The 14,912-nt window shown below is 39.2% G+C and overlaps 1 protein-coding gene across 2 annotated transcripts in view; it reads right to left on the reverse strand.

Moving 5' to 3' along the window:
* klhl13 (kelch-like family member 13) overlaps window positions 1–11,335 on the reverse strand; it is a 50,066-nt gene extending 38,731 nt beyond the window's left edge. Inside the window, exons 1-2 of one of the 2 annotated variants that reach the window (XM_049592329.1) lie at window positions 11,254–11,335; window positions 9,289–9,359 (exon numbers count right to left, since the gene is read on the reverse strand). In XM_049592329.1, the coding sequence (XP_049448286.1) occupies window positions 9,289–9,341 (53 nt within the window). In that variant the 5' untranslated portion in view covers window positions 9,342–9,359; window positions 11,254–11,335. Of the gene's footprint in view, window positions 1–3,445; window positions 3,728–9,288; window positions 9,360–11,253 lie in introns of those variants that run through there. The other variant, XM_049592328.1, reaches the window with a different exon arrangement.
* Window positions 11,336–14,912: the final 3,577 nt, after the last annotated feature.

A 14,912-nucleotide genomic window follows, 5' to 3' on the forward strand; every position in this document is an offset into this window, starting at 1 on the left:
GAATTTAATATGGTCACACTGGCTTTAACTATAGTCTTACACTAGGAATATTTCTAGTCGGTGGCTTTGAGTAAAGCTTTGAGTAAAATCCATCATGTTTAGAGAAGATTGTATTTTCTAAAACTGTGCTTTTCTTTCAAGCAAACAAAATATAAAATCGGTAGAACCAAGGGTGAAAGAAAGGTAAGTCGCTAAAATATGAAGATCAAAATGTTCAAGATGTGATTTCATTTTTAGATTTTCTTTGAGGGATTGATTTTCCCATTTTTGCCTCAATGAGACTGACAAATAGTGACAGGGAACATGGGGAGAGAGAAAAAGGATATGACATATTCTAAAAGGTCCCTGACTGGAATCGAACAGGCTTTGCCACAGTTGAGGTTGCTGGCTCGCCATGACGCCTCCAAGAGGTGATTACTAAAGACAGCAGTCACACATATTAAGTGCTTAGTGCTGAACCACTGTAAGATGAGGGATGGCATTCATTTCAAGGACTTTTTGTGGAATGAAAGATAAACCCAGTGACGTTTTACCAAGAGGAGGATCATTTCATGGGCCGCACTGGCAGTGAACCTTAACCATTCCTCCCTTGCTAGCATGAAATCTGCACCATGGGCAGTTCACGGGTCTATATATAGATTAGGGCGGGTTCAAAACAGACAAGCACATTGTGAAAACAGAGAGTAGTTCTTTTCACATCATGTGTGTCAGAAATTCCAAAAATACTCTCTCCTGTGTCCTCCATCATTCTGCTGCTTTGGATACATAGATCCTAACTGTAGCATGGTACCAAGTTTTAAATGTCTCCAATGGACAGACGCGACACTCAAAGGAACTATAAAGAGTGACTTCTCCCTGACCACAGAGTAACCTATAATTGGGGGCCCAATATCAGCCTGCCTAAGAACACAGCTTACAATATACACGTTTCAAAATAGATCATGGTATGTTGGGGCACAGCCACACTGGGCAGAGTAAGGTGGAGCCTCAAGGTTTGAATATGCTTCACTTGCTAGTGTGTGTGCACACACTATGAAGACAAACAAGCGCCATCCGTAGCCACTTAAAGACACTTAATGCACTCTGATCCTTGCGCTTTCATTGGGAGAGTTATCTTAGCCCTCCATAAGACATGGTGATGTGCTGGTGAAGATTCTCTTTGTGCTTTTGTGCAATGTCAAGTGGTGAAAATAAATACTGTGCATACACAATGCATGCAGCCTCTGACTGGTTTTTGATTAATGCCGTAGCAGGAAGAACACCAGCAGTAACTGATAACATATAGCCTGACCTTTTTCCACAGAAATTAGCACATAAATGCAAGGTTTTTCAAGGCTTACAAAACTGCTAAAATACGTGATAGCCTCCCGTCTCATTGCCAGTACACCAAAGCCATGTAGATGAGAATGCCTTTCTGTTTTTTTGTAGTGGTGTGTCTCCTTCAACATCACAAACACATCAGAAAACAGGGCTAGTAAACAGCAGAAAGCAGCATGGAGGCCAGTAAAATGTTACGGTGGTTACTTCTGTTTTATATACATTGATTACTTATTCAGTCTCTCTTTCAAATTCTGTGCCACCTAATCTGGAACAATGTTCGAGCATGGTTTGGAAAGAGACAGAGGTAATTTGCATCGTGCCGGAAAGGGGGCAAAAATTAGCACGAATGCCCACTGTAACCTTTCCCACTAAAGACAGAAGCCACTTGTTCGTCAGTGTTTGTGGGGGGTTTTGAGTGAGTTTTAAGTATCCTGAGATATAATGCAATTGAGTACACCACAGAGAACCACACAGCATGAGGCAGGTCTAACACTATTTATATAGAAACTAAAAATATTATAGCAAGTATAAACCTTTGCTGTCTTGCTACAGACACACTACAGAGTATTTAAAATAGGCAATGGGAACATTTAAGAACACTTCTCCAAAACATTCATGACAATCAAAAATATTAACCAGTTAGAAATATATTTATTGCACCCATGGTCCCATTTTAGTGTTGCCTTGCACTGTTATATTTGAAGACGCAAAGAGGCACACAGTCATCTGCAAACTCGAAGATTTCAAATGTTCATGGACAAGATTTTCACTTAATTCTGTGCTGAAACATATTTTTGGCCAATATATTACAGATCCTGTTCCACAGTGTTAGCAAGGAAGCTGAAATAACTGGAAGGATGCCTGTGTCCTCCATAGACTGTCTGGATAAATCTGGGTGGGGAAGTGTAAAACCTTTACTCACCCCTCGCTTGCTACAACCACTAAGGTGCCCTTGAGCAAGGCCCTTAACCCCCTAACTGCTCCAGTGGAGCTGCTCAGTTGCCAGCAGATAAGACTGTGGTTGTACTGGAAAGCTTCCAGGTGTGTGTGTGTGTGTGTGTGTGTGTGTGTGTGTGTGTGTGTGTGTGAATTTGAAACAGGGTTTTCCAGCTAAACTACCCTGGTTAAATAAAGATTAAAACCATAATTACCAAGTCAATAATGTCAATAGTGAAGCATTCATCATCATCATCATTTTGTTAAGAGCTTACAAAGTGACGGTTTTGTCAAGACGTCCTTTTACTTGGAAGGTACAGGCTATGTGGTAAATGTACCTATTTTGTAAATTTAGATTCAGCTGTCACCTGTTTCACTGGGGTTGGGTTTCAGATGTCTCTTGCTGTGAAGCATTAATATTTAAAATAAACATTTCTGTAAAACTAGCAAAATTAAGCTCTTAAGCTCATAAGTAAAGCTCCACGATAACTGGAGACTGCATAAATCCAATTTTGTAAAAAGCCACCCAAGTAAGCCTTGTTAGCCTATAAAATTACCTCCAGGCTATCTGCTAGCCTAGCATGTCATTAAAACTGTGTTTTGTTTTGTTTTTCCAAGACTCTGGTTCTCACTCTCTGTTAGCCAAAGCCATGTCACAAAAGTCAAACAAGGCACTTGTCCATTTCAGCAGAGCCCAGGAACAGGGGCGAAGAGAGAGGATGGCGAGAGGCTGTGAGAGGCACTTCCATTCTACCCTCCCCCCCCTCCTGAACAGTAGCAGATGACAATAGCTTCTAAACCAGGGCACGCCAGACATCCTGACAAAGGCAGGCTCCTCCCAAGCTGCTGAGTCCCTGTTCCCAAATAAACATAGCCACAGGGAGAGGGCAGGAGTCGGGGATGTGGTGCTTGCCATGACCAGACTAGCGGCAAAATGAGTCCTTCCGCACAGGAGCAAAGCATTCTGCCAGCGAACCATAAAATGCATGCTGGACAAGTCGAATCTCCTGACACACTACGAGGCTCAAGCGCATTCTGCCTAATTAGGGCTGCAACAAAATATAATGCTGTCACAATAATTTATTTAAAAAAAATAAAAAATAAAAAAACTAACTGAAAAGCACAAAAATCTATCTCCACATAAATTGCCACAACGGTATAATGAGAATGCCATTTAGCTCTTACTCACATGTAGGCAGGCGAAAGGGGTGAGGACCTGGATGTCTTAAGAACTGGCACTGGGAATTTCCAGCTGACAGGAGAACCGCTTTTCCATTTTAACGGCATGTTGTTGTCACCAGAATGGTGCTACAGCAATACCAACAGCAAAGACCATTTCCATGAAAAGGTTTCCAATGCAGTCTTCCATCCCACTCTGCCCACACCATTTAAGGGGGAGGGAGAGCAGCAGCGGCAGCAGCAGCAGCTACAGAAATACCCTGGTAGAGGCAGTGCAGGCTACAGTCAGGGTTGTGACTTTAGCGGCAGCACTGAGAAGCCAATAGATTGCATCCACCACGACTACTTGCCCTGCTGCATTCACGGTTGTCTCGTGGTAGGAGGGGGGGGGGAGAAGCCCAGCCTTCCCATCACCCTTTCAGGGTTTGTGAGTAGCCCAGTAGCTGAGCAACAGCGCCACCTTGTTAAAGGAGATGTGATTACAGTTCTGAATTCGCTATGATGAGAATTAGGAGGGAGATAAAGGAGTGAGAGAAAGAGAACAAACTATTTTGACATTGATATGATTCAATTACTTTGAAGCAAATAATTTTGCTGGCCTAGGATTTATTGTGAATTTGTGGAATGTGTCAAAGCTCAAAATAAAATCTGCAACATACATCCAGGCCAGTTGTTCCTTATGTGATGAAGTGTGGGTTTTAATTTTATCAATTATGTGTCAGAAAACCATAGGAGCACTATATTACCCTTCTGGAGGATGTAATAGACAGAAGCCACAAAATTAAAATTTGTATTATCCTTCACCATATGTCTTTGTCAACATTGGCATTCCAAGTCTTTAGACTCTTAAGCCGCACAGGCGAATTAACTGATAATTCTGAAAGCATGCTCACAAATTCCTCTGCTTAAAATATAGGCCTTTCCCACATATCATGTCTGGATACGGCTGTGTTTGTGCTTTGGTTAAACAAAACAGACAGTAGGATAAATGAGCATTATTCTGGAGCATTCATGGGTGGAGTGAGCCGTAGTCAGGCCAAGTGCAATCAATGTAAAGCAATAAAGGGGGACCAACTCAGTTCGGCAAACATCTTATAAACTTAATGACCATTGCAAACTGCTAGAAAGTGCCAATAACAATTTCACAAACTCCAGTTTTAAGCTCTCATAGACATAAGCCTCAAATCCATATTGCATCCTTTTGGGCTGAACCACAGTGGCTGGCCCTGTGGGCTTGAATGGCAACGTGGTGTGAATGCCACGGTGCGCTCATTAGTCCAACCACTATCACTGTATATCTGGTTCCCTAAGACTTACCATGTCCATCTAAAGAGAACCACTTCAACTTGCCATCAGACAGCCCTTTCTAACAGGAAACCGAAGCCTTTATCTCAAAGCCACCAGACTCCATTGACAAAAACTTCACTTTACTGAAGATGAGGGTTGGCAGTCCACCGCTGCCTCGATTGGTTAGTGTGTGAGCGGAAAAAATGTTCCAAATATAGCGTACAGTTAAACTGACAGGCTACGTTTTGCTGCGGATCCCATCCACAGTAGTACATTCCAGCTTTGGTCGTAGTAGATATGATTTTTCAAAGATGCTAGCATGGCAACACAGTACATAAAATAAGCACAGTGCTAGGTCGGACCACCATGTTTAACTGTATATCTTCAAAGGTTACCAATGAAAATGACCACAGAAATAAACATGCTGTCGATTTCACAAATCTCCACAACTGAAATCAATTGCCAGTTTTGGAAGTGATTGTCATTGTCAGTGCAACGTCAAGGTGCTAGCTACACTTCTGGTATTAGAAACTTTTCCTAAATTATGCAACAAAGCTTTAGGGCCAGACACAAACAGGAGATGTTGAGGCTCATGCTCGGAGTATGCTGGAAAAGAACAATTTTCCCAAGGGTTAGTATCCCCTGTTTCAAATTTTGATCATCATTAAAACCATGTTTGATTACAGTGCTTTATAAAAGCTCATGGTAAATACTGCCCAGCATCAACCACAGTTAGCAACAAGCTGCCAGACGCACGCTCGCAAGCAACAGGTTTTTTTCTTTGCTATTCCCTTGTTTACAGAGTGGGCGTGCGGCAGGCAAACCCAGTGATGCAACTTATTCTTTTGTGGTCATCTACAGTGGCAGTGTCACTCGAATAAGCATTTCTAAGACAGACTGCTTACGCACCAGTATGAAACAAAACCTGGTGAAATGATGTGTGTGCATCAGTGCTTTCTGAACATTTTAAGCACACTGTGGTCATTTTGGTCACTATAATCATGATATGTAATTTTCATACCGTTTCATCTCCACTTTTGCCTTAACCCCTAAGCCACCAGGACGCCCAATCAACTCTCAATTTAAAACCGCTCATGTAAAAATCACTGGAAAACAATCAAAGAAGGTTTGAGCAGATGAGAGGGCACAAAGCTGTACCTAATGTGGGACCCAAAAAAAGAAGAGAAAAATTCATATCTCACTGAAAACAGAAGCTGTCATGCCTATCGTCTCGCCCCACTTTTATCAAATCAATTAGATTTGTTGGATTATTGGGCAAGAGATTAAGACACAGCAACTGCTGATGTAATTCATAATTCTATAATATATTCAAAGTCATCTGAGGTAAAAGGGAAGCTTTGAACTATATAAAAGCCCATAGCAACCGGTATCTAAGAGATTAATTCCAGTTTAAAGACCTCAATCAGGGGAACAAAGCAAATGCCCTCTTACTGGCTTGTGACACACAGACAAAAAACCTCAGTATGAGTCAAATTACTACAAAAGCAATGGCACCCACAAAATTAGGATACATAATCACTATTAGGGTTCACGAGTACAAAAAGCGGCATGGATAAAGAACAGCAGTCCATGGTAGCTCAAAGTAAAAGTAATCTTTTTCCATGTTATTCAATCCCAAAGTTCAGATCACCTTCAGATTGTCCAGCTATTACAGGAAAAGGCTTCAAGGGAGATGTTGAGGTGGGGGCACAAGTTGCTTCCACCTGCAGCTCCATCCTGATAATAACCTTGTCATCAAACCTTCAAGTTTCCACCATCCTCCATCCCAGCTTACACTGTTAATAGCAGAATGACCTTGCCTCGCCTGCAAGGGCAGCAGTCATTCCCTCTCCTCTGTCAAAGCCTGAAAACTCACTGCTGCACCTGTTATCCTCAGTTCAACTATATTACTCTCCTCCCAAAATCTCTGCCCCCCTTGTAAAGACATCTAAGTCAAATAATCCCCGTTGTAGCGCTGCAAATAGGGATGTCACGATTACTTGATTTCACTACTAACCGCGATTTTAAACGCCACGGTTAATTATTCGTAAAGATTCCTCACCGTCACTATCCAAAGATTATGCCGTGACGCGGAACCATATACAGTAGGTCAGCGCAACTCGCACAGAACGAAAACAAAGTTACACAAGCGGCGTCTCCGAGTGATGAAGTATGGATGAAGAAGACTTATCCCCCCCCCCAAAAAACGGATAAAGTCAGCCGTGTGGGATCATTTTGGCTATCGCAAAATGACCAAGGGGTCAATGTTGACGACGGCTTTCCAGTTTGTAAAACATGCCACAAAAAAGTCGCGGCCAAAGGATCAAACAAGAGCAACATGATACAACACCTGCGGGACAACCACCCGGCTTTACATTCCCAAGTAAAGGTAAATGCACAATAACTGGGTTAAAATACGTCAATCTCAATTTATCTAATGTAAACTGAATTAAAAAATTATATGTTAGCGTGTCATTTGCAATTAATGGTGTACTGGTATGATACGAGTTGGGCTTACAGTGCAACGTGACAAGCTAAGGCACGTCTCAAAAACTTTTTTGATGGATAGTTTTGAAGTTTGTGTGCACACAGCGTGAGGTTGTAATGGTTTTGGGTCCGTGTAGCTCTTTGGAGTGAGACGACAGGTAGAAACTCACGTCCACACGAGTGCGGGATTTCACAAATGCTCATCGTTAATTTTTACATCAACTTAAAAACACTCCAACCTTACCAAGCCCGGTTGTACGGCTACTATATTTTCATACATGAACAAAATAGTCGCCACACGTACTTATAACGATCACTGTTGTGTTGAGAGATAAAAGAAAAAGCAGGAGCACATGGAAATAAATGAAACTTAAAGATCTATAAGGAGTGTTCATGTGATTTTACACATTTATAGTGTGAAATTAATTAATGCATAATAATTGTGATAATTGTAAAACCGTGATTATTTCTCTGACAATAATTGGACCAAGAAAATCTATAAATGTGACATCCCTAACTGCAAAAAATCCCACACATTTCCCATGTAAAGATAATCATTTTAAAAGAAAGGAACACGATAAAGTGAGGGAGACTTGATACTGCGTTATGCCTCTTTCATTCATATAAACCGGCCAACAGTTTATTCTAGTATCTGAAGTACCATAACATCCCATCCAGTTGGTGTAGTGTCTCATCCACCTCCACACAGTCAGAATTCTGTTCACGAGTAAAGGAGAATTTTTTGCCAACAGATTGGATCAAACACACAGAAACTATCAGGCGAGCTGCCTTCGTGAGTATTTCAACATGCAGGTCTCATTCCAATAGGAGGCTGAATTCAACTATTCAGTACTACATATGGTAAGGTATGCAAGAAATAATCAGTAAAAGTACGTAAATATGTCGTCAGATCTTTTATCCACACTCATACATTTCAAGAAGGCAATGCTTCAAGTGGCTGGCAACTTTCTTGTTTTTATGTTCCGATATATAACATAATTACCACATAAACAAACAAGTCACTGTTTACTGGAGAAAGTGAGGTCCCATAGAAATCCCACAAATAAGAAAGAAGCACAGAGAGGGTTTCTGAAATATGTGGCTGAAGCCCACAGTATATTTCTCCCTGACCGTCATGTGTTTGGGTGTGCCCAATCATGACTGACAGGGAGTAAAAGGAGTTCTGTTGATCGTAATGTGAGAAATCCCTGCTTCATTATAAAGCCAAGTTTTCATTATTAAACCACAGTTCCTGTATCATCTCCATTTGTCTTTGCTCTTTTGCAGCTTACTCACATACAAACTAATATTCATCTGTAGCCAGCTAAAAGAAAAACTTGGCCAAATATATCACCCCATCTGTCATTTTCTCTGATGCCATAAGTCGTAGGCTTGATCTTGAGAAATGTGACTGATGCCTAACTTTGATTTATTTGCAGATATTCTGTTAGAAGTTGAGAATAAAGTGCATGATCCACCATAGTTTTTGTTATGTAAATCAAACTCCCACACGTGGCCAGCTTGTAAAATGGTTTGTTTGTTTCCAGGCACCAACAGTGGGCCCAGTCAAAAACCCAATTTTCAGTGTTTGCGTACCAAAAAAGGGGGCTGTGACAATACTGTCTGAGTGAAAGAATGACTGCTGAGAAATGGTGATAAATTAGATTATCCTCAGGCCATTCAGGTGTGGACAATTGCCACAGGTGAATTAATGGAGCAGAAACACTGAATTATCTTTCAAGCCATTGGACAACACTCTGGTAAAACTCTTAGCAGTGGTTCTCAACCCAGGTCACTGGGCGCAACAGCCCTACAGCTATTCTATCCCACAATCTAATCAGGGATTACTTGATTAACACCTGTGATTCTGGGCGGAAGCCATTTCCGAGCCTGGGGTGACCCCAGGACTGATAACTGCTGTCCTGTGTACAATTTAAGTGCAGTCAACCATCAATCCTGCCTCAAAATGTGTTTTTTTTCTCTAACTATCCCGAGTTTGTGAGCAAAAAAAGTGGAATGTGTTCAAAAAATATTCACAGTTGCTAGCAAAATAATGGAATAAGAAACATTGCACATTACCTGTCATGTAGTCCGATGGGCATCGTTTCCCCTCTGTGTACAGGGTGCTCCATACCCTCGCCAAACCACACCTCAAAAAACATAAACACAGTACTTTAAACATCTGAATTAACACACAGACAGGTTTCAATTCAGCACTTGCATGTCAGTTTCGCATGTGTACTTTTAATAGAACTTCCTGTTTTATGTTTTACAGTCTGTAGACTATTTTTGACAATTTATTGCCTAATGGGGGCAATATGTCAGTGTCGTAACTGAGAAACCTTTTCCATATAATAAACCATACATATACATCTTTTTTATTTGGTGTCCTATCTCTAAAAGATAAATGGAAAACAAAATCACTATTGCACCACAGATCACAAGTAACACTGTCTTACATTTGCAAAAATGTGAATACACATCTTAAATGCTTATTTTCTGCAACTGAGATGAACAATTACACAATGCCTTACATAATTTAAACTTTAAAAAGTTTCAAAGTTGTCTAACAAGATCTAATAATGGCACCTGTTTTTTGTTTTTCAGTCTGCACACTATATTGCCTAATGGGTGCAATATCTCAGTGCTGTAACTGAGATCCTTTTCCATATAATAACTAATGCATGTAAGTTTTATGAATTTGGTATGCTATCTCTTAAAATTACATGGACACAAAATCGTTATTGTACCACAGATCACAAGTAACACTGTCTCACAGTTCAAAAAATGTGAATACACATCTTAAATGCTTATTTTCTGCAACTGAGATGGACAATTACACAATGCCTAACATACTTTAAACTTACAAAAGTTTCAAAATTGTCTAACAAGATCTCATAATGGCACCAGAATTCAGTAATCATCAAAACTTATTTATTTCTCAAAGAAAACATTAGCGTGTTTGGTAGCCTTTAGCTCCACACACCCTCTGGCCTTATTATTTATGAGTCACACTGTAAATTCATGTTCACTTTGGATATAAAATGTCCTTCGGGAAATAATAACAAGATGTATGGACGTTTCTTGACCCCTATCCCCTGCTGAAATGTGACAGTTGCATCACATTTCTAACTTGTTGCTTTACCCAGAACTAGGCTAATTGAAGCTAAAAATACCAGCCGCGTGTGTTACTTGACAGAAAGATCTTCATGGTATTTTAAAATTCATCTAATGTGGTGTAGAAATGAAAGAAAGCAGGACGATGTCTCGATGTTTCAAAACAACTGCAACTGGTACACACGTGAATGTGGATACAATAAAGTTTCCTTGCTGCTAAGTGCCTGTTGTTGTAAACAAATTGAAGTGACATGATTTCAGTGACACAAAACTGATATAGTTGACAGTTTTCCTTTGCCAAGTGTTGCTCGCTGAGCTCTTAGACAAGACACAAAGCCGGTAAGGTTAGTCTTTTAAAGCTAAGTGTGATACATGTATGGAGAAACTAAGTGCACGGCGAGGTAACGTTAGCTAACTTGCTTGCTAGCAACGGCTCTAGGCTATCGTGATTTAAAATGTTACTGATAATTTAGCCGGATTAGACAGTTATATTGTCACAAGAGGCAACGCTGTCAGATCGGAGCTTTGCTCATTTTCTGGCCATGTTGGCTCAACACAGTCCTTACATCTCCAGTGGGAACAGGCTAAAGCTAACTAGCTGAGCTAGCCCTTTAACGTTAACACTGGCTAGCTTGACATAACGTTAACGTTAGATGCGGACAGTCGACTGTTAAGTTGGTTACAGTTAAATATCACATGCTAGCAACGTTAGCTTAACTAAAGACAGCGTAAAAGACCGGGGTCTTAACATGAGTTAGTTGGGTTAGTTGTTAGTTAGTCTGGTTGGTTGGTTTGCCACCACCAACATATGACTGTGACTACCTGTCAAGCTGGTATTTGTTGACCTTAATATGCTATATATTATATTTCAATCACCGTATGTAGCTTAAATACACTCTGTAAACTTTTAAAAATCAGATTCCATACCTTCAAAAACGAGATATCGTTAACTAGCGTCCTTGTTTTCCTTCCAAGCCCTCAAATCCACTTATACCACTGGAGCCTCCTTCTTTGTTTTATCCAATGAAATCGCGTCTTACTCGGAGAGCTGGAACATCCGAACTTTCCATTGGTTGGAGAGTATGGCAATCTTTTCTCATTGGCTCAAAACTTCCGTTACTAAATAAAGTGTTTCTAAAGACGAGTCGTCTTTCTGTGAAGCGTTTGTACCCTCAAACAAATGTCTGTAGTGCTCTGCTCCAAAACGATAAATTGTCATCATTTAGAGTCCTCCCAACGCCCAGTTATAGCTACAAGGGAAATTATGAAGTATGAACTTACAGAAAAGCCTTCCACTCAATTTAGAATTTACTGTAACAAGCAAACAGTGTATATGATGCAAAGAAGGACTCAGTGATGTGCTTGTGAAGTTCACAAAAGCAGAAGTCGGATTTTTTTGAGTGCTTTAATATAAGTGTGGTGAAACTGTACATTTCCAGATGAGTTAATGACAGGAGCTGTCCGTTTTAACAGCAGACCTACAGTGGATGTGATTGCTGACATTGAAGTCAACACACATTGCTAATAATGTACATTGAAACAAATAAATGTGTTAAATATTTCAGTTTGCATAATAACCCCCTATTTTTGGTACCATCAAAACAATTGCTGCCTCTTCAAATCCTTATCTCTTTCTCTCAAGAGGAGACACTCCAGGTAAACAGGGTAAAACTATCATATATAAAATATAAAAGACATCACCATGAAACTTTCCCAGTTGATTACTCACATAAAGTTGATTTATCTTTTTTCTTTTTATGTATGATTGCTGTAACTTAATAGGGGAGGTATCTTCATAAGCCATTTTTGGCTTCTAACCACTCCTGGACAATGTTTTAACTTTTAATTTCTTGTCTTTTATATACATGTATTTACAAATAAATAAACTAACTAAACTAAGTAAATTAGTTTTCGTACTACAAGTTTATTAAAAGTTTATGATTACATATTCAAATGGGACTTTGTCTAATTAATATGCAGTAATTTGCATATTCCCAAATAGAAATCTAAACACTGGAGTCAAAGGTTTTACAGAGGGGATTTTGGTCATCTCCTTTAGTCACTCCATGAATAAAAAATACTATCAGGAGCCATAAAAGTATACACTTCTGTTAGGTTTTTAAGAATATGTTATGTAAAATGATAAATGAACAAACCCCCCTGTGAAAACCTTAACAATATAGACATGAATAAAACTGGAGAGTTTGGTGTATGTAAGTGAATGAGGAAAAAAATGTGGAGAAAGTGGTTTTAAAATGTGTATTGTTAAATTCCATATTTATAGACAAAAAGTACACAGGGGAAGAAAGTGCAATTTTTAATTAAAAGATATAAAATGAAACTTTCCCAGTTGATTACTCACATTGGGACAATAATTCTTTTGTAGCACAGGTTTTTAAAATGTTAGGTTTAAACATGCAAATGATGCATGAACTTAAATAAATACCTAATTCTGGAATTTGGACTATTTCTTTCCACTAATCTGAAATAAGACATGGGAGCTAAATAGGCCTAAATCTCAAAATTCATGAAGATAAAACAAAACTACAACAAAAAACTATGCTTTTGCCTTTAGTGTCTCCTTTCAACTTCAAGTATCTCTCTCTCTCTCTCTTCACACACACACACACACACACACACACACACACACACACACACATCCTCATTATCTTCAAACTCAGAAGCTTCCCCAACAGAAGAAAACATGTAATGTAAATATGTAAATCAAAAAGAATGAAATAATGACGTAAAATAGCTTCAGGTGATACATCTCTGTAGGTCAATCAATTCATTGCTCATATAAAAATAATTCTATAGGCTACTGCACTCCATCAGTTCTAGAGTTATCTTTCAGATTTTTAGCATTTCAAATTGGATGCGTTCACAAAAATTGTTTGGGCACAGGAATAATGCTCATTTATTTATTTCATAATGTCTGATATTTCTCTTTAAGTGTTGTTTAATGCTGAAGAAATTTAAGGATTCTTCACCCATTAAATCTCAGCATTTTGTTGTAGTTACAAACTGATAACTTCACTTTAAAACAAAAAAAAATGAAGAAAATATAGACAAGGAGTCAACCCTATATTTAAAAATGAGTCTGTGAAGAATTGGTAATTGTTTACTAGTGAAGCCTACAATTTAAAATGCATCTTTATGCATCAAAACACGCTGTGTGTTTGGAGTTTAATTATCAACATTTAAACATGGCTGAGGATAATTAATAGCTTAAAGCATGACAGTGATTATTTTTGCAATGCATATTCAACATGCTTGATAATATTAATGCAGCTACGCTCTTACAGTATGACCAAAACAGTTTAATGTATGCATTCATTAAAATGCATGAGGCTCTTTCAATAATCACTCCTCTACCTCCACCACCTTTTTTTGTCCTCTCCAATCATCAATTAAATTGCAGGCTCATTATTAATCAGCTGCTGCATTGATCTGGAACAAAGAGTGCTTTGGAACAGGCTTCAAATTCAGGGGTAATTCTGCTGAACTGTTGGCGACTCTACACTTCTATGTGCCTGCCTACATTATGTGTGAATGAATGGGACCTGCAGCTGCTAATTTATGTGCATGTTTTACCAACCAATTCTCACCTCGTGACTTGCACTGGCTGCTGAGGAGGCATCCAACTGGTATACAGTGCCTTGTAATTACATTCTCTGTAGTACAATGAAAATTCATAATCAAAGATAGCCTCATGAATAGAAAGACAAAGGAATCATCACAGATCTGTATAGGTGTGTATGTAAGCACACAAGTAATAAGAAATTACACTGCAAACATGTCAGGAATATGTTTGAGGAAATTTAAACATTTAAAATTAATTGAACATAAGGGAAATGGAGAGTAGGGTGTGGAGAGCACTAGAGTTAGAGAAGATGGAGAGGCAAAAGCCATCCAAGACGTGGTACAAAAACAAGCACATACTGTAAATTCTCTTCTTGTTGTGTTTAGCATTATTACTGTTTGTTAGCTAGGGTGTTCATTTGTGTTGATTTCCCATTAGGTCTTGTTCTTGTTAGTATTAAATACAGTAAATAAGCAAAGTCAGCGTTTAGAGCTATAAGGCGTTCATAAATGGAAAAATAGTGCCTGTAGTACCCCTTTTCAGCTAAATATGGACGGCCAGTTAGCGACAGCCGACCCTTGGCTTCAGGAGTTCATTGGAATTGAGTCTCAGAAATAGAGATTACAGCAGGTGGTGCATCAAATGACGGAGGTTTGCTGGGGGAAGTGTGTGGATAAACCTCAGTCAGATAAACCTCAGTCTCAGTGCTCTCTGGTTAGTTTTTAATTGTAAAATGTCCTGGTCAGTGGCCTACACATCTATATTTTATTATTAAAGGGGGGCACCACATAGATTAAGAATATCAATATGTTGTTTCCATGGTTTAGGAAAGTTCAATAAATATTTGTGAACATGAACTACTCTCTAACAGCCAGAGACATAGGTCTCAAACTTGTGATGTCACAGGGTATAAAGTCTGGAGCTGCTCCATAGACAATACATTGGAGACTGATTTTGTGGACTCACAGAAGGTTTGTTTTCTTTTTTATACCTAAATGAGCTT

The sequence above is a fragment of the Epinephelus fuscoguttatus genome, linkage group LG12, assembly GCF_011397635.1.
Source record: "Epinephelus fuscoguttatus linkage group LG12, E.fuscoguttatus.final_Chr_v1".
Classification (NCBI taxonomy): domain Eukaryota; kingdom Metazoa; phylum Chordata; class Actinopteri; order Perciformes; family Serranidae; genus Epinephelus; species Epinephelus fuscoguttatus.